General features: G+C 43.8%; 1 protein-coding gene across 1 annotated transcript in view; it reads left to right on the forward strand.

The window, feature by feature from the left end:
• Window positions 1-14,467: 14,467 nt before the first annotated feature.
• The window catches only part of LOC109922779 (ephrin type-B receptor 2), a 383,441-nt gene continuing 375,395 nt past the window's right edge, over window positions 14,468-22,513 (forward strand). Inside the window, exon 1 of the mRNA XM_048614910.1 lies at window positions 14,468-14,588. Coding sequence (XP_048470867.1) covers window positions 14,468-14,588 — 121 coding nt within the window. The remainder of the gene's footprint in view (window positions 14,589-22,513) is intronic.

The following is a 22,513-nucleotide window of genomic DNA, read 5'->3' on the forward strand; positions in this document are numbered from 1 at the left end:
TTGCTCCCTATTTACAGGCCAGTTTGGATTCAATTTGCCAACTTGCCTTGGATTTCATGGCCTCTTATCTTTTGGATCAGCCTTCCATCTTGTCAAAGGCCTTACTGAAATCCATGTAAACCACATCAACTGCACTACCCTCATCAATACATTTAGTCACCTATTCAAAACGCTCAATTAAATTAGTCAGACAGGATGGCCCTGCAACAAATCTGAGCTGACTAGCCCTGATCAATCCCTGCCTTTCCAAGTATGGATTAATCCCATCCATCAGAATTTTTTCCAATACTTTCTCTACCACTGACATCAGACTAAATGTTCTGTAATTACCTGGTCTATCCCTGCTGTCCTTTTTGAACAAAGGAACCACATTAGCTATCCTCCAGTCATTTGGCACTTCACCTGTGACCAGCAAAGTATTAAGTGTCTCCGCCAGGAGCCCAGCAATATCCGCCGTTGCTTTCCATTGGGAGACAATGAATGAGGCCTTGAGGGTTTATACATTTATGCCTACTAAAACATGTAATATCTCTTCCTTATTAATCTTAACATGCTTGAGAACCTCGCCATCCCAACTGAAATCTCCAGCTTTATGGTCCCAAATGTATTAATTGAATCTGAATTCCACCAGCTGGCACCTATTATAAGCAGCTGGTCTTACTTCATTTCACTGGCTACAATTGCTCTGAATGGAAGATGATGGGGGGGCTGGGCAGCCAATCCAGTAGCACCATTTTATAGCATCGTCCAAGACAAATTTCTGATCCTGTTCATCCATTTCAGGTTAACTTTGAATCAACACAGTGTGGAGCTGGATGAACACTGCAGGCCAGGCAGCATCAGAGGAGCAGGAAAGCTGACATTTCGGGTCAGTGTCCTTCTTCAGAAATGGCAAAGAGGAAGGGGGCTGTAAAATAAATAGAGAAGGGGTGTCGGGCTGGGGAAGGTAGGTGGGATGATGACAGGTGAGTACAGGTAAGTAGTGGTGGGGGTTGGTCAATGAGGTGGGAGAAGCTGATAGGTGGGAGAAAAGACGGACATGTTAAGGAGGCGAGGATGAGAGGGAGGGTTGGTCATGGGATGAGGCTGGGGGTGGTGAAAATTTGAAGCTAGTAAAGTCCACATTGAGACCATTGGGTTGTAGGTTCCCAAGGCGGAATATGAGGTGCTGCTCCTCCAGTTTCCGGGTGGCGTCGTTGTGACACTGGAGGAGGCCCAGGATGGACATGTTGTCCAGGGACTGGTAGGGGGAGTTGAAGTGAAGTATACTTGCATTCCCCATGCAGATAGCGTAAAAGCCCACCGCTTCTTCCCCTCCCGCAGGCCCAACCAGTCCCCCTCCACCAGCACCCTTATCCGTTTAGCCGAACTCGTCCTTACTCTTAACAACTTCTCCTTCAACTCTCCCACTTCCTTAAGACTAAGGGATTGGCCATGGGAACCCGCATGGTCCCAAGCTATGCCTGCCTCTTTGTCCCTTGAACAGTCCCTCTTCCACAGCTACACTGGCACTATCCCCCACCTCTTCCTCCGCTAAATCGCTGACTGTATCAGCGCTGCCTTGTCCCACAAAGAGCTCGAACAGTTCATCAACTTTACTAACACCTTCCACCCTAACTTCAAGTTCACCTGGACCATCTCTGATACCTCTGTCTCCTTCCTGGACCTCTCTGTCTCCATCTCTGGTGACCACCTTGAAATTGATATCTATTTCAAGCCCACCGATTCCCACAGCTACCTAGACTACACCTCCTCTTACCCACCTTCCTGCAAGAATGCGATCCCCTACTCCCACTTCTTCCACCTTGGCCGCAACTGCTCACAAGATGAGGCGTTCCACTCGCAAACATCCCAGATGTCCTCGTATTTCAAGGACCGCAACTTACCCCCTTCAGTGGTCGAAAACGCCCTTGCCCGCATCCCTTGCGTTTCCCACACCTCAGCCCTCACACCCCCTCCCCGCAATAAAAACAAAGACAGAATTCCCCTCGTCCTCACGTATCATCCCATTAACCTCCGGATTCAACGCATTATTCTCCACCACTTCTGCCACCTGCAATCTGACCCCATTACGAAGAATATATTTCCCTCCCCACCCTTATCTGCCTTCTGTAGGGATCGCTCTCTCCGTGACTCCCTCGTCTGCTCCACACTCCTCACTGGCCCCACCACCCCCGGCACCTTTCCCTGCAACTGCAGGAGGTGCTACACCTGCCCCTACACCTCCCCCCTCACCACCATCCCAGGCCCCAAAAATACCTTCCACATCAGACAGATGTTCACCTGCACATCCGCTAATGTGGTCTATTGTATCCGCTGTTCCCGATGTGGCCTCCTGTATGTCAGTGAGACCAAGTGGCGGCTCAGAGACTACTTCAACAACTCCTCTCACTCCCTGGACGACATGTCCAACCTGTGCTGCCTTCAGTATCACAACGACGCCACCCGGGAACCGGAGGAGCAGCACCTCATATTCCGCCTTGGGAGCCTCCAACCCAATGATCTCAATGTAGACTTTACTAGCTTCAAAATCTCACCACTCCCGACCTCATTCCAAGACCAACCCTCCCTCATATCCCTGCCTCCTTGACCTGTCCTTCTTCTCTCCCACCTATCCGCTCCTCCCACCTCACTGACCAATCCCCACCATCACCTACGTGTACTCACCTATCACCATCCCACCTACCTTCCCCAGCCCAACCTCACCCCCTTCTCTCTATTTATTTCAGAGCCCACTTCCCCTCCCCCATTTCTGAAGAAGTGTCCCGACCTGAAACATCAGCTTTCCTGCTCCTCTGATACTGCCTGGCCTGCTGTGTTCCTCCAACTCCACACTGTGTTATCTCAGACTCCAGCATTGGCAGTTCTTACCATCTCTAACTTTGAATCAATCCTGAACACTGCACCTGAGCCAAGGAGAGGCTGTTGAAGGGCAAGTATGGAATGAGCACTAAAGTGGGGGTGAATCAGAGCACTTGGACACCTTTATAATTGTAATGGCCAGATTTCATTCTGATAAATCCTTTCTAGCTTCCACCATTCAAAACCATGGTATTGCAGGTGAGTGGCAGTAGGAATCCAAGAACAAGATACTGCAGTTTTCACAAGGGGCATGAATTTGGGGAGTTTTGCTGCAACTGTGCAGGGTAATAGAGATTCCACAATGGGCTTACTGTGCATCATTTTGGTCTTCTTACTGAAGGAAAAGTACACTTGCATTGCAGACAGTTCATAAAAGGTTTACTTGACTAGTTCTTACAGGATGAATAAGTTGTCTAATGAGCAAACGTTGAACAGCTTGGACTTATCCACGATAGAGTTTAGAAGAATGAGAGGTGATCTTTTTGAAACATGTGAAGTTCTGATAGGGTAGTTGCTGAGAGGATGTTGGGGTTATCTAGAGATTGGGAACATATTTTAGAAGTAAGAGATCTTCATTTTAATATGGAGAAATCTTCCATTGCACACAGTGGAGACTGAGTAATTTGTTTATGGCATTTGCATATCACTAGCAAGGCCAGCATTTATTGTCCATCTCTAATTGTCCTGAAAGCAGTTAAGAGTCAACCATATTGCTGTGGGTCTGGACTCACATGTCAGTCAGACCAGGTAAGGATAAAAGATTTTGGAGATGATATGGTGGCTGAGTGGTTAGTACTGCTGCCTCACAGCACCAGGGACCTGAGTTCAATTCCATCCTTGGGTGACTGTCTATGCGGAGTTTGCACATTTTCCCTGTGTCTATGTGGGTTTCCTCTGGGTGCTCTGGTTTCCTCCCACAGTTCAAACATGTGCAGGTTAGGTGGATTGGCTATGCTAAATTACCCATAGTGTCCGGGGATGTGGAGGCCGCATGGGAAATGCAGGGTTACAGAGATAGGGTAGGGATGTGGGTCTGGGTGGGATGCTGTTCAGAGGGTTGGTGTAGATTCAGTGGGCTGAATGGCCTGCTTGCACACTGTAGGGATTCCATGATTTCCTTCCCTAAAAGGTGGAAGTGATGCAAATGGAATTTTAACAAAAATGGTTAAGTAGTTACCATTAATCCAACTTTTTATTGAATTTGACCATCCGTGGTGGGGGCATTTGAACCTATGTTTCCAGGGCATCAGTCTAAAGTTCTAGATTATTAGCCTAGTGGCATTACCACTATACCACAGTCTCTCTAACATGACGGCTGTTCAATAAAATCAGCCATGATCTTACCAATGGAGGGACAGACTTGAGGTGCTCAATTGTCTACTCCTGCTCCTACTTCTTGTGTATTTATTAGGCCCATCCTGAGCCTGGGAACTCAGCCAAATGTATTCTGGAAGACAACATTTTTTCAAACTTATTAGTTGGGTCTTTTTGGTCCAATATTTCCCTCACCAGCAGACCCGGTCAGAGTGTAACAGGAGCTAACACTGCCACTCCCCTCACTTCTCTCATCCTCCTCCTCCCCCACTTCTCTCTTCTCATCCCACTGACAAATGTGTTGGTAACCAGAGGGCACAGGCATAGGTAAATAATTAAAGGGTAGGGGAATATATCTGGCTTTTGGATAGCTGGAATGTATAGCTTGACAGGGCAGCGCAAGCAGAATCAATACCTTTCCGAAGTGAAATGGTTAAATTCATGAAAAGGTAAGAATTGCAGGATTATGGGGAAAGAACAGACAGTGGAAATAATTAGGTAGCACCTTCAAAGAGCTGACAATCTACAAGGGGCTGAATAGCCTCCTGTATGATTCTGTTCTCTGACTATAAATAGTGGCCAACTGCAGATTCTGTAGCTTATGCTGCCGAGCCCTCCGCTCCAGTTAGTTTTGTCTCCTGCTGAGGGCACCAGGAAACTTGCACAGATAATAATTCAGTGAGTGACTGCAAAGTAATTAAGTCATTTTATGCTTTCCTTTCTATTGTGAGAGTAGATGAAGGATAAAATCTAGTGTTTAAATGGAGCCAGACTGTGAGAAGGTCAATGTGCCATGTGCTCAAGTCAGAGTTTTGATTGAATGAGAAGACAATGCTGTTTTATTGTGTGGAACCTAAAACATTGAAAGGTCCCAAAATAGTCCAAGGACAAGACCTTTACATTACCATTTCATGCTTCAGTGTATTTATAAACAGACATATTATGTAGGATAAAGCTGTTCATTTCAGCAAGAGGTTATTACTGTTTCATTATCTGCTCTCACCCCTGTTGCTGTGGGTAAGTGACGCTGTGTGTTTTATCAGAAAAGAACATGCAGGTGTTTGCATATGTAAAATCTGTTTGTGCTCATTTGCTTGGCCTTTAATCCACAAGTTTAAACTGAATGAATTTGTTCAAATACAAGTTTTAATTCATTGGGATTTCATGGACATTAGCAATGCTAATAATATAAACTGCACTGGCAGCACAATTATTGAACTGTCACTGCACACACTAACAAAATGAGATGCCACAGAAATGCTCACTGCCATTCTGACAACAGCTCATCCCCATCCATACCATTCCCCAGTCCCCCAACAGAATGCTATGACACATCCATCAATTACATGCTGCGGTATCAAAGCATTTCCCTTTGATCCTGGCCCCAAAGTCAACTCCAAGTCTCTCCTGGAGTTGGCACTAAAGAGTCCAGAGCAACTAAAAATTGCAGACACATTACTTCCAGCCCCTTCCTGGACAGCAACCTATTTGTAAATTTCCAACATTGGTTTGATGAATGTCCTGGTAATTTGGATCCCACATGTCCTATCAAGTTGTGCTTCTTATTCTGGTTTCTCCCATTTTAGTTTTGATCACTTCAATGCTGATTGATCCCTTTCCTCCATATTCTCCTTTTAGTCTCCATTCCTCTTCCAATATCATTGTCTCCAATATCACTACATTTAAGTCTCTTGCCACCAGATGTTTCCATCTGTCTTAAACATTGATCTTTTCCCGTTACCTGGCAGCCCCAACTCCATGACTCACTTCATCACGTTTCCTCTTTTCTTCTCCACAACAGACAGCCGGACCATCTCAGTCTCTTTGCAGCTACTTTCTTCAATGCTCATATGGTCAACACTGACCTCCTGATGTGGTGGTTCCTGATTTTCACTTCAATCCACACATCTGTTTCAACATTTGCATCTCAATAGTATCCAGTCCTTGTTCTTCTCTTCCTGATGTTGCCTAGGTTATTCCATGATGTTGCCCATGATATAACAGGGCTGGACTCTCAACTGTTCATAGATGCCTTTATTCAGAACGTGGAACTGCACAGCACAGGAAATGACCCTTCAGCCCACAACGTTGCGCTGAACATGATGCCAAATTCAGTTTCAATGATTCTTTTCTATCACATAACATTCACAAAAACAGAAAATCAGAACTGGAGTAGGTCATTTCGCCCTTTGAGACTGCTCTTGCCATTCAGTGTGATCATGGTTGATCATCCAACTCAGTACAATAAAAACAAAGGACTTTGATGCTGCAAATCTAAAATGAAAACAGAAAGTGCTGAAGAAACCAAGCAGGTCTGACAAAGGGCCACTGAACTTGAAACATTAACCCTGTTTCTCTGTCTATAGACGCTGCTGAGTTTCTCCAACACTTTGTGGTTTTATGTCATTTAACTGAGTATCCTGTTCCCGCCTTCCCCCGTACCTTTTGATCCCTTTTGATCCTTCTTGAAAATATGCAATGTTTTGGCCTCAACTGCTTTCTGTAATAGTGAATTCCATGGGCTCGTCACCCTCTGGGTGAGAAATTTGTCCTCATCTCAGTCCTAAATGACCTATCTTGTATCCTTAGACTGTGACCCCTGGTCTGGACCCCCTGGTCATCACGAACATTCTCCCTGTATTTTGCCTGCCAAGTCCTGTTAAAATTTTATAAGCTTCTATGAGATCCCTGCCCTTTTTCTTCTCAACTCCATCCCAACTGCACTCCTTCAAATTACTCCAACCTGAGCTAATCCATCATTTCATTTCCACTTCCATGTGTCCATATTCAGTCACTATTTTATAACCACTCACAGCTACATGTTTATTCAGTGGCAGGAGAACTCCACTCCAGCTTCCCACCACACACGCTGTGAGTACTATTTGAAGAGACAGCTATTAACTAATCAATGAGATGTTTTACTTAATGATGGCAGATGCAACACTTGTGGACGGAGGGTATTCTTGGACAGTTTTGGTGAATTGGTTTGATCTTGCAGGAAGTGGTGGTGCCTCCGCACAGGGTGCTAAAAGGAACTCATTAAACTGCAGCATGCCAGTAAGGTGGAGCAAAAGCTGCAGTGGCGCATGGGGCCTGGGTTATCTACCTTGAGAGTCTTCATGAAATACTTCTTGTATTTGCATGTCAGCAAGGACGAGTATTTGAGACAGCTATGATTTAGCAAAGGGACTCTCACTGAAGTGTGTCAACTCCTCTTGTAAGGAAGACAGTGTGGAACTCCAAAAGGACATTGACAAACAGGTGGAATGGATAGGTGGTGACAGATGAAGATTAGTGCAGAGGAGTGTGAGGTGATACACTTTGGTTGGACGAACATTAAAAGACAATATAAAATAGGGTGTATAATTCTAAAGGAGGCGTAGGAGCAGAGGGACCTGTATGTATATGTCTCAGATCATTGTGGATGGTACATGTTCCCAGTGGTGCAGGGAGCCATCCTCCTCATTTAGCTGGTTCTGAGGATCTCACATGTCAATCAGTAAACAAATAACTGCAGTTTCATCAATGCATAGTTGTTGAATGGCTAGCAGCAATTCTCTTCACTACCAGGCAAGATTCTGTGTTTTCTGCAAATTGCCAAATCATGCCACACTTAAGTTTAAATTGTTAATATATACCATAAACAAGAAGAGACCCAACACTGAACCCTGAACACCATTGGAAACCACTTTCCATTCACAACTGTTAACTCCATTTCCAGTCACTGAGCTAATTTTGGAACCAATTCACTATATTCTCCTGTATCCAACAGGTTCTAATTTTTCTTAATAGTCTGCCATGTGAAACTTATCAAATGCCTTACTGAAATCCATGCAGACAACATCCACTGCACAGTCCTCATCAGGCCTCCCTGTTACTTCCGAAAACAAATACAATTAAGTCAATAAGGCACAACTTGCCTTGAACAATACCTTGCTGACTATCCCGTTTATTCTGTCCCTCTCCAAATAACAGTTAATACTATCTCTCAATATTAATTCCAATAATTTGTCCACCACCGAGGTCAGACTGCTCAGCCTGTAATTATTTAGCCAATCCCTTTGTTCTACAGTATTTTCGAAAAATGGTCGAACCTTTGCACACCTCCAATCCTCTGGTATCTCACCTGCACTGAGTGAGGAATGGAAAATTATACTCAGAAGCACTCATTATTTCTTCTCCGGTTTCCTTTTTGAACACAGCTCATGCTGCGCTGGTGATTGATGCACCTTGAAGGAGATCAGTCCCTCTAGTATTTTACTTCTGATATTATCTAATTTTTCACTCTCCTCCTTTTTAACTGGAATATTTGAATTATCTCTTTTGATTGTGAAGATAAAGACAAAATGCTCTTTAAGAACCTGCCCCCACATATTCTGCATCTGGACACAAGTTACTATGGCCATATCTGATAGGCCTAACAGTTTCTTTAGTTCATCCGCTTGCTCTTAATGAACTGGTTTTACAACATCTTTGAGTTGTCCTTAATTTTAACCAGCAAAAATCTTTAGTCTTTCCTAATTTCCTTTTACATTTCACTCCTGCACTTTCTCTCTACTCCCATAAATTCAGCAGAATATTATTTTTTTGAGATGATTACAAGCTCTATTTTTCTGTTTTAAAGTCAGTGTAAGCACTCTTAGCAAGAAGTTCCCATCAGTCGGTGGGATATTGCATCTCGTTAGCAAGGCTTTGAGGACATTTTGAAGCATATCTTCTGCTGTCCTGATTAATGTCACTGTGACTAAGATCACATAGAACCGAACCCTGAGTCTGGAGGCTTCCAGAAAGAGCTTACCACTTCCCATCCCTTCTACAAAGCTATGCTCGGTAAAACCTGTTTATGTTCACTCAGCTGAGTGTAGACATGATCTTACTACAGTGATCACATTGCTATCTGTGGGAGCTTGTTGAACAGTAATTTGCAAGATTAGTGGCTTTCTTTTCCCTTCTTTTGCTGCACCTTAAGCACCTACAAGGATCTGTGTTTGTCACACACCAGTCTGTGACTGATTTCTGTGAAGGCCACGTGGAAAGAGAGCGTGAAGCTGCCATCATTGGAATGTGTATGTCAGTGAGGTGAAGTTTCTGAATATTAGACCAGAGCTCTGAATCCCAGAAACAGAGAATGGATGAATGAAGGTAGGATAATGTGGGTTGTACGTGATGGTTTGGAGAAGGGAGGGGGATACAGTGCATTGAACAGTTTGAAAAGTTAGTGGTGTGGTGGATAGCTGATCCTTGTCAAGATGCATTCTCTGGCCCTGATCACTCACATGAGGTCATTGGATTTCTTGTAGCACCTGCTGCATCATGGCCACACTCTGGGAATTAACCTCAATGCACTCATTCCCTTCAGCAGACTGTCCTTTAAGGGTCTCCTGAATCTCTGCAAAACCATGGCTTCTCATCTGCTTTACATCTCCTGTTGTAAAGCCTCTCATGCAGCATCAGTAAACCCGGAACTCTGTCTCTGCTCTGCCTGTCCACTTGGTGCATCTCTCAACAGCACCTTCTGAATAATAGGTGTGGCTCTCTTTCAAAGAGGACAAGTTGCCTTTTAGAGGTAAAGGACAACTGGAATATGTACTGGCCAGACGTGCTGCACATATTCATCAAACTGAGAGTATTCACCATGCTTAATGCTGGAATCATTGATATGAGGAGGCAGTGAGAAGTTTGCACGCTGCCCTTTTCAGGAATAAAAGAATGACTAGAGTAAGATTAGGGCCAGTTAAGGACAGTAGTGGGAAGTTGTGCATGGAGCTCGAAGAGATAGGAGAGGCGCTAAATGAATATTTTTCGTCAGTATTCACACAGGAAAAAGACAATGTTGTCGAGGAGAATACTGAGATACAGGCTACTAGACTAGACGGGATTGAGGTTCATAAGGAGGAGGTGTTAGCAATTCTGGAAAGTGTGAAAATAGATAAGTCCCCTGGGCTGGATGGGATTTATCCTAAGATTCTCTGGGAAGCTAGGGAGGAGATTGCAGAGCCTTTGGCTTTGATCTTTATGTCGTCATTGTCTATAGGAATAGTGCCAGAAGACTGGAGGATAGCAAATGTTGTCCCCTTATTCAAGAAGGGAAGTAGAGACAACCCTGGTAATTATAGACCAGTGAGCCTTACTTCGGTTGTGGGTAAAGTGTTGGAAAGGATTATAAGAGATAGGATGTATAATCATCTAGAAAGGAATAATTTGATTAGGGATAGTCAACACGGTTTTGTGAAGGGTAGGTCATGCCTCACAAACCTTATTGAGTTCTTTGAGAAGGTGACCAAACAGGTGGATGAGAGTAAAGCGGTTGATGTGGTGTATATGGATTTCAGTAAAGCATTTGATAAGGTTCCCCATGGTAGGCTATTGCAGAAAATACGGAGGCATGGGATTGAGGGTGATTTAGCAGTTTGGATCAGAAATTGGCTAGCAGTAAGAAGACAGAGGGTGGTGGTTGATGGGAAATGTTCATCCTGGAGTTCAGTTACTAGTGATGTACCGCAAGGATCTGTTTTGGGGCCACTGCTGTTTGTTATTTTTATAAATGACCTGGATGAGGGCGTAGAAGGATGGGTTAGTAAATTTGCAGATGACACTAAAGTCAGTGGAGTTGTGGATAGTGCAGAAGGATGTTGCAGGTCACAGAGGGACATAGATAAGCTGCAGAGCTGGGCTGAGAGGTGGCAAATGGAGTTTAATGCGGAAAAGTGTGAGGTGATTCACTTTGGAAGGAATAACAGGAATACAGAGTACTGGGCTAATGGTAAGATTCTTGGTAGTGTGGATGAGCAGAGAGATCTTGGTGTCCATGTGCATAGGTCCCTGAAAGTTGCCACCCAGGTTGATAGGGTTGTTAAGAAGGTGTACGGTGTGTTAGGTTTTATTGGTAGAGGGATTGAGTTTCGGAGCCATGAGGTCATGTTGCAGCTGTACAAAACTGTGGTGCGGCCGCACTTGGAGTATTGCGTACAGTTCTGGTCGCTGCATTATCGGAAGGATGTGGAAGCATTGGAAAGGATGCAGAGGAGATTTACCAGGATGTTGCCTGGTATGGAGGGAAGGTCTTATGAGGAAAGGCTGAGGGACTTGAGGCTGTTTTCGTTAGAGAGAAGAAGGTTAAGAGGTGACTTAATGGAGACATAGAAGATGATCAGAGGATTAGATAGGGTAGACAGGGAAAGCCTTTTTCCTCAGATGGTGATGGCTAGCACGAGGGGACATAGCTTTAAATTAAGGGGTGATAGATATAGGACAGATGTCAGAGGTAGGTTCTTTACTCAGAGAGTAGTAAGGACGTGGAATGCCCTGCCTGCAACAGTAGTAGACTCGCCAGCTTTAAGGGCATTTAAATGGTCATTGGATAAACATATGGATGATAATGGAATAGTGTAGGTTAGATGGTCTTCAGATTGGTTTCACAGGTCGGCGCAACATCGAGGGCCGAAGGGCCTGTACTGCGCTGTAATGTTCTATGTTCTATGTTCTATGTTCAAGGAGTGGTCAGCTATCATGACACCAGTGCTTCAAAACAGGAGGTTTTTATTTTAAATCATTCATGAGATGTGGGTGTCTCTGGCTGGGTCAGCACTTATTTCCCATCATAAACTGCCCTTAAGAAGGTGATGAGGTGCCTTCTTGAACCTCTGAAGTCCATGTGGTATAAGGATACTCAATGATTGAGAGGGAGAGTTCAAGAACTGTGATCCAGTGACGCTGAAGGAACAGCGGTATATTTTTAAGTCAGCACGGTGTGAGTGGGGTCCCACAATAGTCTATGCTGGGTCTTCAATTTTTTACAATTTATTTCAGTGACTTTGATGAGATGGCAAAATTTGCAGATGAGATAGGTACAATGTTGTGAGGATGGCATAGCAAAGATGCAGACCGGTATAGATAGGTTAAATAGGTGGCTAAAAATCTCAGATGGAATACAATGTGGGAAGATGTGAAGTTGTTCACTTGGGCAAGAAGAATTTTAAAAAATCATTTAAATGGAGAACGACTGCAAAATTCAAGGTGCAGAGGGATTTAGGTATTATAGTGCATGAGTCAATAAAGTTACTATGCAAGTGAGTCAGAAAGCTCACTGATACTATAATTAGGAGAGGGATTGAACATAAAAGCCAGGATGTTATGTTTCATTTATCCAGGGTATTGATGAAACCGCATCTCAGACAGTGTATGCAATTCTGATCATCTTATTTAAGAAAAGATGTAAAGGTGGTTCAGAGGTGGTTTACTAGCTTGGTGTCTAGAATGAGCAGAATGTCTTATGAGCAAACATCGGACTGACATGGCTTGTTTTCAATGAAGTTTGGAAGATTGAAGGTGATTTGATTGTTGTTGTAAGATCCTAAATATTGTTGACAAGGCAGCTGTGAAAATAATATTCATTCTTGTGTGTGAGTCCAGGATTAAGGGCTCTGGTTAAAAATTAGGGGCCATTCTTCTTGGAAAGAGATGAGGGAAAGTTTTCCTCCCAGATGTGCGACTTTGGAACTCCACATCAGAAGAAGTAAATAGATTCTTGTGAGACAGTGGAATCAAAGGTTATGGGTAAGATGGGAATGTGAAATTTAGAACAGCACAACCAGGTCAGCCATGAACTTACTGAATGGCAGAACCCATTTGAAGGGCTGAATGGCGTACTTTTGCTCCTAGTTCAATGTCAATGTGTGGTTTGTAGGGAAACTTCCAGGTGGGTGGTGTTCCAAGTATCCCATTTATGGATACATTGAGCCAATGGGCCTGTTTCCATGCTGTAAACCTCTGTGACTCTATCTACTGCCTTGTCCATCTAGATAGTAGTGATAGTGGGTTTGGAAGGTGCTGTTGAAAGAGCCTTGATAAATGCTCAGAGATAGTAAGAACTGCCGATGCTTGAGTCTGAGATAACACAGTGTGGAGCTGGAGGAACACAGGCTGCATCAGAGGAGCAGGAAAGCTCTCGTTTTGGGTCGGGACCCTTCTTCAGAAAAGGCACGGTGTCTCAGTGGTTAGCACTGGTGCCTCACAGCACCAGGGACCCGGGTTCGATTCCACCCTCGGGCGACTGTCTGAGTTTGCACATTCTCCCCATGTCTATGTGGGTTTCCTCCGGATGCTCTGGTTTCCTCCAACAGTCCAAAGATGTGCAGGTTAGGTGGATTGGCCATGCTAAATTGGCCGTGGTATTCAGGGACATGTAGCTTAGGTGGGTTATAGCGGGGTGAGTCTAGGTGGGATGCTTTGAGGTTTGGTGTGGATTTGTTGGGCCGAAGGGCCTGTTTCCACAATGTAGGGATTCTATGATCTATGATCTTCTATAATCTGTGACTTTGATAACTGCTCAGGAGTGTTCAAATTTTTCTCACATAGAATGGAGGATCCTTAAAGTCATGAGATAACAAGGTGTGGAGCTGGATGAACACAGCAGGTCAGGCAGCATCAGAGGAGCAGGAAAGCTGACGTTTCGGGTCTAGACCCTTCTTCAGAAAATGACCTTAAAGTCATGTTTAGTGGAGCGCAGGAATGTAATGAAAGTCAAAGTATGAAAGCACAGAAAGGCCACTGGGGCCAAGAAGAGAAAAAGCAAATCCATCATTGTTAAAGCAGCATTAAGAGCTTTCGAAATAATTCAGGCAGATCTGGCTAGACTGCAATGACGTACGGCTGGTTACAACTTGACAAAGACTGGGAGTTAATCAAGCCAGGATATAAGGATTTTAGAAAAAAATAACAATAACAGTAAGAGTATTAAAATTATGCCATTAACATCATGGAAAGAAGAAATATAAAATGTTTAATTGAGAGGTGGATGGAGGAAAACAAAGTCTATAAAACACTGGTGCAGAATTTTTAAATGTGCCCCTGCCACTGAAGCTGAAACAGAGGAACACTTTAAGAAATCAAGAGACTTGAAGAACTTGACTGTAATGTGGTAGAAGTGATCTTTAGCTTAAATCTGTGGAATAGTTTCAGGAGGGAGTAAAAAGAGTACAGGGTAGATATGTTCCAGTAAAGACAAAGGATGGAACCAAGACTGGAGAATCCTGGATCTTAAAGGACATAAAGGTTAGGATGCTTATGGCAAATATCTAGCCCTGAATACAACAGATTCTCTAGAGGAGTTTAAGAACAGTGGGGAGAAATCAAAAGGAAATTAGGAAAGCTGAGAGAGGGCATAGGAAAGCAGATGGAATAAACTAACACCCAAAGAGTTTTTTTAAAATATACAAACAGCAAGAGAATAACTAGGGAGAGAGTAGGCTCCACAGGTACCATGTAGGTAAAAGTTGTGTGGATCTGGAAGATGTGGACAGACTCTTCAATGAATGCTTTGCCTCGGTCTTCACATTGGAAAAGTGACACAGATATGGACATCAGGATGGAGGACTGTGAAATATTAGAAGAAATGGACAAAGAAAGAGGAGGTACTAGCGGGTTTAGCAGCCTTAGAAGTGGATAAATTCATAGGCCCAGATAAGATGTAGCCCAGGCGGTTGCAGGAGTCAAGGGAGGAGATGTCAGGGCCCTGACAGTAATTTTCAGAGCCTCTCCGGTGATAGGTGAGGTGCTAAGGAGACTGGAGACTGCTAACATTGTCTAACTAGTTATGAATAAAAGGGAGGAATGGATAAATCAGGAGACTAGGTCAGTCAGTCTAATCTCAGTGGTGGAGTAGTTATTCGGCATTTGGAGAGACACAAGTTACTCAGGGATAGTCAGCATGGATTTGTTAAGGAATTATCATGTTTGACAAATTTGATTACATTTTATGAGGAGTTAACCAGGAGAGTTGATGAGGGTAATGTATTTGATTTGGTCTACACAGACTTTAGCAAGGCTTTGATAACATCCCTCATTGATGGAGTGTTCGAGAAAGTAGTGGCCCATGGGATCCAAGGCAAAGTGGTACATTGGATCCAAAATTGGCAGAGATGTAGGAAACAGAAGGTGATAGTATAGCAATGTTTATGTGACTGTAACCATATGCTGACCATAAATCCATTATCAATTGTTGGAAAAACCATCTGGTTCACTAATGCCATTTAGGGTAGAAAACTGCCATCCTTACTTGGTCTGGCCTACATGTGACTCTAGACCCACAGCAATGTGGTTGACTCTAAAACTGCCCTCTGGGCAATTAGGGATGGGCAATAAATGCTGCCTGGTCAGCGACACCCTCATCCCATGAATGAATAAAGAAAAAAATTTAAACAATGAATGGTGGGACCCTAGAAAATATGCAGATCAGAGGGATCTTAGTGCGCATATCCATAGATCTTTGAAAGTAGCTGAGCAGATAGATAAGAAAGGATATGGTATACATACCTTTATTAGCCGAGTCGTAGAATGAAAGAACAAGGAGGTTACGCTGAAACTGTATATAATGCTGCTTGGGTCACAGCTGGAGTACAATATGTGGTTCTGATCACCATATTGGAGGAAGAATATGATTGCATTAGAGAGAGTGCAGAGGAGGTTTACCAGGATGCTGCCTGGGCTGGAGGATCTGAGATAAGGAAGATTGGAGAGGCTGGGGTTGTGCTCCTTCGAGTAGCAAAGGTGAAAGCAGACTTAATAGAGGTGTATAAGATTATGAAGGGCATAAACATGGTGGATAAGAAGGCACTTTTCCCATTAGTAGAGGGGTTAATAACTGGGAGGGAGTGCATAGATTTATGGTAAGAGTTAGAAGCCTAAGAGGAGATTTGAGGAGAATTTCTTTCACTCAGAGGGTGGTGGAAGTCTGGAACTCACTGCCTGAGTTGGTAACAGTTAAGCAGTATTGAGATACTCATTGCATTGCCTTCGCCTCCAGGGTTTAGATTAAGAGATGGAAAATAGCATAGACACATGGGCCAAAAAAAACCTCCTTAAAATGTAGAAACATAGAAATTATATGCAAGAAGAGGAATTTCGCCCCTTCAAGCCTCCTCTGCCATTCAATATGATCATGGCTAATCTTCTCTCTCAATGCCATATTTCCACTTTCTCCTCCTACCATTTGAACAAAGAACAAAGAAAATTACAGCACAGGAACAGGCCCTTCAGCCCTCCAAGCCTGTGCCGATCCAGATCCTCTATCTAAACCTGTCGCCTATTTTCCAAGGATCTGTATTCTTCTGCTCCCTGCCCATTCATGTATCTGTCTAGATAAATGACGCTATCGTGCCTGCCTCTACCACCTCCGGTGGCAATGCGTTCCAGGCACCCCCACCCTCTGCGTAAAGAACTTTCCACGCATATCTCCCTTAAACTATTCCCCTCTCATGTTGAAATCGTGACCCCTAGTAATTGAGTCCCCCACCCTGGGAAAAAGCTTCTTGCTATCCACCCTGTCTATACCTCTCATGATTTTGTAGACCTCAATCCGGTACCCCCTCAACCTCCGTCTTACTAATGTAAGTAATCCTAATCTACTCAACCTCTCTTATTTGATGCCTTTAAAATTTAAAAATATGTCCCTCTTTCATTAATGCCTTTAGAGACTTGGCCTCCATAACCTTCTGTGGTAGAGAATTCCTTGGGTTGATTAACTTTTGAATGAAGAAACGTTTTCTTGCCTCAGTCCTAAATGGCCTACCTATTGAGATTGTGTCCACAGATTCTAGACTACTCAACCAGGGAAAACATCTTCCCTGCATCTAGTCTCTCCAACCCGTTTAGAATGTTATACATTTCAATCAGATCTCTCTTATCCTCTGAACTCTAATGAATACAGGTCTAGTCAAAACCAGCACTTGACATAGAGCAGTCCGGCCACCCTAGTATTAGCCTAATGAATTTCCACTGCACCCCCTCTATTGCAAATATATCCTTTCTTAGGTTGGGGGACCAAAACTGCACACAATACTCCCATTTTACCAAGGCCGTGTGTAACTGCAGTAAGACTTTCCTACTTCTGAGCTCAAATCCTCTTGCATCTGAAAATCAAAACACACCACATCCACTGGCTCTCCCTTATCTATTCTATCAGTAACATCCTTTAAAAACTCCAGTAATTTTTAAAGCATGATTTGTCTTTAAAAGTCCATGCTAGCTATGTCCAATCCCACTCATGCTTTACAAATGTTCTGTTATCACTTGTTTTGTAATAGACAAGTACTTTCCCACCACTGATGCTAGGCTAACTGGTCTGCAATTCTCTATTACTGCCTTACCTTCCTTTTTAAATATTGGAGTTACATTAGCCACCCTCCCATTTGTAGGAACTGCTGTAAATACCTATGAAGCTGTGAAGAACTAGTGGATTACAGGAGAGCAAGGCTAAGAGGTGGTTCAAACAGGTGGTACATATAAGGGGCATAATGTAAGTGTGAAGAATAGGGCAAGAAGAAGGATTGAAGATTATCAAAGGTAACAGATGGAGACCAAGAAAACAAAATCAGGAAGGATTTGCAGCTGTATGTAGGACAATATTTACAAAATACTTTATATCAAGATATTAAAAATGAGCAGATTGGATAATTAATACCAGGTTAATTTTTCAGAATTGTGCAGGGTATGTATCTGGTAGCCATACTAAATGCAGGAGGATACAATACTAGAGTCTGAGAGAAGTCAAGAGATTATTGATGGGAAGATCTTTGCAGGCAGAAGTTGAAGTGGAAAAATTGTAATGGACCACATTGTAAGAGGATTAAATAAAGGCCCTGATGGCTTCTGCCTTAGGGAACTAGAAATAAACTTGAGAAAATTGGAATTCATTAATTCTGATCTTTCATAGCTTGCTGGCTTCTAAGATAGAATTAGAATTAAAAGGAGGCAGATGTTGTTAAAAATGAACAAATCAAAAATATGCCAGATAGTGAGTTTAATATGGGAAGCTACTGGTCTTCATTATGAAGTTAGTAGATATTCAGAAAAATATAAATTTGTTCAAGTGGAACAGCATGGTTAATGTAGTACACCTGGAAAAGGTGAGGGGCTGCATATTACTCTGTCCTATTCCTGTAAACAATACAGTATTACATGACACTTTGTCAGGTTAAGCAAGTTAAGTGTCACGATGGCAAAATTGAAGGTTACAATCGCACCAGTATATAGAGGTAGAAAAAAAAATGTTTGTAAAGTTGTATTGGATTTAAGAAGAAAGTAAAACCATTTTAGACAGAAGAGGAATGAGAAAAACTAAGAGAAATACAAAGACAGGTTTAGAATTATGTACATAAATGAACAAAATATGGTGAGTGAGTTTGGTGACTATAATCACCAACAGCTGTGTAGGATGATGACTTAGTTGCAACAATGAAAATGTGTTCTTTTTTTAAGTAGTGATGATTGTGCATCTTTTATTCAAGGATTCAAAGTGTTTGGAAAATGAAAAGGAACATTGGAGGTGGCATCGCAGTACTGATTACAGGAGATAGTGTAGTGTTGGAAAGAGAGGATGTTTTTGAGTGGGCAGGAACAGAGTTATCTTGGTTAGAATTGAGAAAGCAGGCAAGGTATGATCACACAACTGGGATATTCTATACACCTCATAAAGCAAGAGAGAGAGATTGACGAGAAAATCTGCAGGAAATTAGAGACGTGCAAGAATGATTGAATGGTGATATTGTGGGTCTTTGGTAATGAGAATAAAGAGCAAGGAGGTGGAGGAATTTCTAAAATACATTCAGAAGCACTTTCTTGACTAGCATGTTCTCAGTCCAGCTGGAAAAGGAAGAAGTGCTGGACTGGTGTTGAAGAATAAGGTGAATCTTCTGACCATGTGCCTATTGGGAACACTTAGGTAAGAAGAGTCATTATCCTACAGTAATGTTTATATAAAGAAGAGAGATTAGCAAGAAACAATTTAAAACCAGACTTCTAGACTAAAAGGAGGGCAAACTTGACTGGAATGAGAAGGGATATGGCCAAGCTGAAATGGAACCAAATATCGAAGGAGAAAACACTAACAAAACAATGGGGAATCTTTAAGGAGATGTAGCCTGTAGAGGCTGGATACATTTTCAACAATGATTGGGGATCCAGAACCAGAGTTCCTTGGGAGATAGAAAAAATGATGGAACAAACTGTTTGTACGATGCAAATCTTTTTTTTATTCTTTGTGGGGATGTGGGCATCGCTGGCTGGCCAGCATTTCTTGCCCATCCTTATATGCCCTTGAGAAGGTGGAGGTGAGCTGCCTTTTTGAATCACTGCAGTCATCCTGCTGTGGGTTGAACCACAATGCTATTAGGGAGGGAATTCCAGGATTTTGACCCAGCGACGGTGAAGGAATGGCAATTTATTTCCAAGTCAGGATGGTGAGTGACTTGGAGGGGAACTTGGATGTGGTGGTGTTCCCGTATATCTGCTGCCCTTTTCCTTCTAGAAGGAAGTGGTCGTGGGTTTGGAAGGTGCTGTCTGAGGATCTTTGGTGAATTTCTGCAGTGCATCTTGTAGATAGTACACACTGCTGCTACTGAGCATCTGTGGTGGAGGGAGTGAATGCTTGTGGATGTAGTGCCAATCAAGCAGGCTGCTTTGTCCTGGATGGTGTCAAGCTTCTTGAGTGTTGTTGGAGTGCATTCATCCAGGCAAGCGGGGAGTATTCCATCACACTCCTGACTTGTGCCTTGTAGATGGTGGACAGGCTTTGAGGAATCAGGAGGTGAGTTACTCGCTGCAGTATTCCCAGCTTCTGGCCTGCTCTTGTAGCCACTCTGTTAATGTGGTGAGTCCAGTTGAGTTTCTGGCCAATGGTAACCCCCAGGATGTTGATAGTGGGTGATTCAGTGATGGTAACACCATTGAATGTCAAGGGGTGGTGGTTAGAGGTCTCTTATTGGTGATGGTCATAGCCTGGCATTTGTGTGGCGCGAATGTCACTTGCCATTTGTCAGCCCAAGCCTGGATATTGTCCAGATCTTGTTATTTGTGAACATGGACTGCTTCAGTATCTGAGGAGTCACGAATGGTGCTGGACATTGTGCAATCATCAGCGAACATCCCACTTCTGACCTTATGATGGAGGGAAGGTCATTGATGAAGCAGCTGAAGATGGTTGGGCCGAGGACACTACCCTGAGGAACGCCTGCAGAGATGTCCTGGAGCTGAGATAATTGACCTCCCACAACCACGACCATCTTCCTATGTATCAGGTGTGACTCCAGCCACAGGAGAGTTTGGCCCCGATACCCATTGATTCCAGTTTTGCCAGGGCTCCTTGATGCCATACTTGGTCGAATGCAGCCTTGATATCAAGGGCTGTCACTCTCACCTCACCTCTGCAATTCAGCTCTTTTGTCCATGTTTGAACCAAGGCTGTAATGAGATCAGGAGCTGAGTGGCCCTGGCGGAACCCAAACTGGGCATCACTAAGTAGGTTATTTCTGAGCAGGTGCTGCTTGATAGCACTGTTGATGACACTTTCCATCACTTTACTGATGATGGAAGGGAGACTGATGGGGCGGTGATTGGCCGGATTGGATTTGTCCTGCTTTTTGTGTACAGGACATAATTGGGCAATTTTTTACATTGTTGGGTAGATACCAGTGTTGTAATTGTATTAGGACAGCTTGGCTAGGGGAGCAGCAAGTTCTGGAGGACAAGGCTTCAGTACTATTGCCAGAATGTTGTCGGGGCCTGTAACCTTTGCAGTATCCAATGTCTCCAACTGTTTCTTGATATCACGTGGAGTGAATCGAATTGGCTGAAGACTGGTATCAGGAATGCTGGAGACTACTGGAGGAGACGAGATGGACCATCCACTCGGCACTTCTGGCTGAAGATTGCTGCGAATGTTTCAGCCTTATCTTTTGCACTCATGTGCTGGGCTCTTCCATCATTGAGGATGGGGATATTTGTGGAGTCTCCTCCTCCAGTGAGTTGTTTAATTGCCCACCACCATTCACAACTAGATGGAGCAGGACTGCAGAGCTTACATCTGATCAGTTGGTTGTAGGATCGCTTAGCTCTGTCTATCACTTGCTGCTTTTGCTGTTAGTCCTGTTAGGTGGCTTCACCAGGTTGATACCTCATCTTCGAGTATGCCTGGTGCTGTTCCTGGCATGCCCTCCTGCACTCTCATTGAACCAGGTTTGATCCCCTGGCTTGATGGTAATGGTTGAGTGGGGGATATGCCGGGCCATGAGGTTACAGATTGTGCTGGACTACAATTCTGCTGCTGTTGACGGCCCACAGTGCGTCATGGATGCCCAGTCTTGAGTCGCTAGATCTGTGCGAAGTCTGTCCCATTTAGCACGGTGATAGTGCCACACAACACGATGGAGGTTGTTCTCAATGTGAAGGCGGGACTTCATCTCCACAAAGACTGTGTGATGGTCACTCTTACCGATACTGTCATGGACAGGTGCAACTGCAGCAGTCTAGACCCAGTCTAGCAGCTATGTCCTTTAGGACCTGACCAGCTCGATCAGTAGTACTGCTGCCGAGCCACTCTTGGTGGTGGACATTGAAATTCCCCACCCAGAGTACATTTTGTGCCCTTGCCATCCCTAGTGCTTCCTCTAAGTGGTGTTCAACTTTGAGGAATACTGATTCATCAGCTGAGCGAGGATGGTGTGTGGTAATTAGCAGGAGGTTTCCTTGCCCTTGAAGCCATGAGACTTCATGGGGTCTGGAGTCAATGTTGAGGATTTCTAGAGCAACTCCCTCCCGACTGTATATCACTGTGCCACCCCCTCTGCTGGGTCTGTCCTGCCGGTGAGACAGGACATATCCAGGGATGGTGATGGTGGTGTCTGGGACATTGTTTGTCAGGTATGATTCTGTGAGTATGATTATGTCCGGCTGATGCTAAACTAGTCTGTGAGACAGCTCTCCCATTTTTGGCACTAACCCCTAGATGTTAGTGAGGAGGACTTTGCAGGGTCGACAGTGCCGTTTCTGCTGTTGTCTTTTCTGGTGCTTCAGTTGATGCCGGGTGATCCGTCCAGTTCCAATTCTTTGAGTCTTTGTAGCGATTGGTACATTGGTACAAGCCTAGTGTCTTGCTAGGCCATTTCAGAGGGCAGTTGAGAGTCAACTACATTGCCATGGGTCTGGAGTCACATTAGTGAACCAGATGGGTTTTTCCGACAATTGGCAATGATTTGATGGGGATCAGTAGATTCTTGATTCCAGACTTCTTTTATTATTGAATTCAAATTCCACAATCTGTCATGGTGGGATTCGAACCCGGGTCCCCAGAACATCAGCTGGGTTTCTGGATTAATAGTCTAGTGACAATACCACTTGGCCATTGCCTACCTGAATCAGTGAATTCGTCAAATACAAAACAGCCTAAATACAAAAAGTTGAGCAGGTGGAAAGGAAAATAGGACTGGAAGAAAATGGTTATGAGAATAGAATGGCAGTCAACGTAAAAGGTAACCCAAATATTGTCTGCCATGGCGTAAACTGT

This window comes from Rhincodon typus, chromosome 31 (genome assembly GCF_021869965.1).
Source record: "Rhincodon typus isolate 14 chromosome 31, sRhiTyp1.1, whole genome shotgun sequence".
In the NCBI taxonomy this organism is placed as follows: domain Eukaryota; kingdom Metazoa; phylum Chordata; class Chondrichthyes; order Orectolobiformes; family Rhincodontidae; genus Rhincodon; species Rhincodon typus.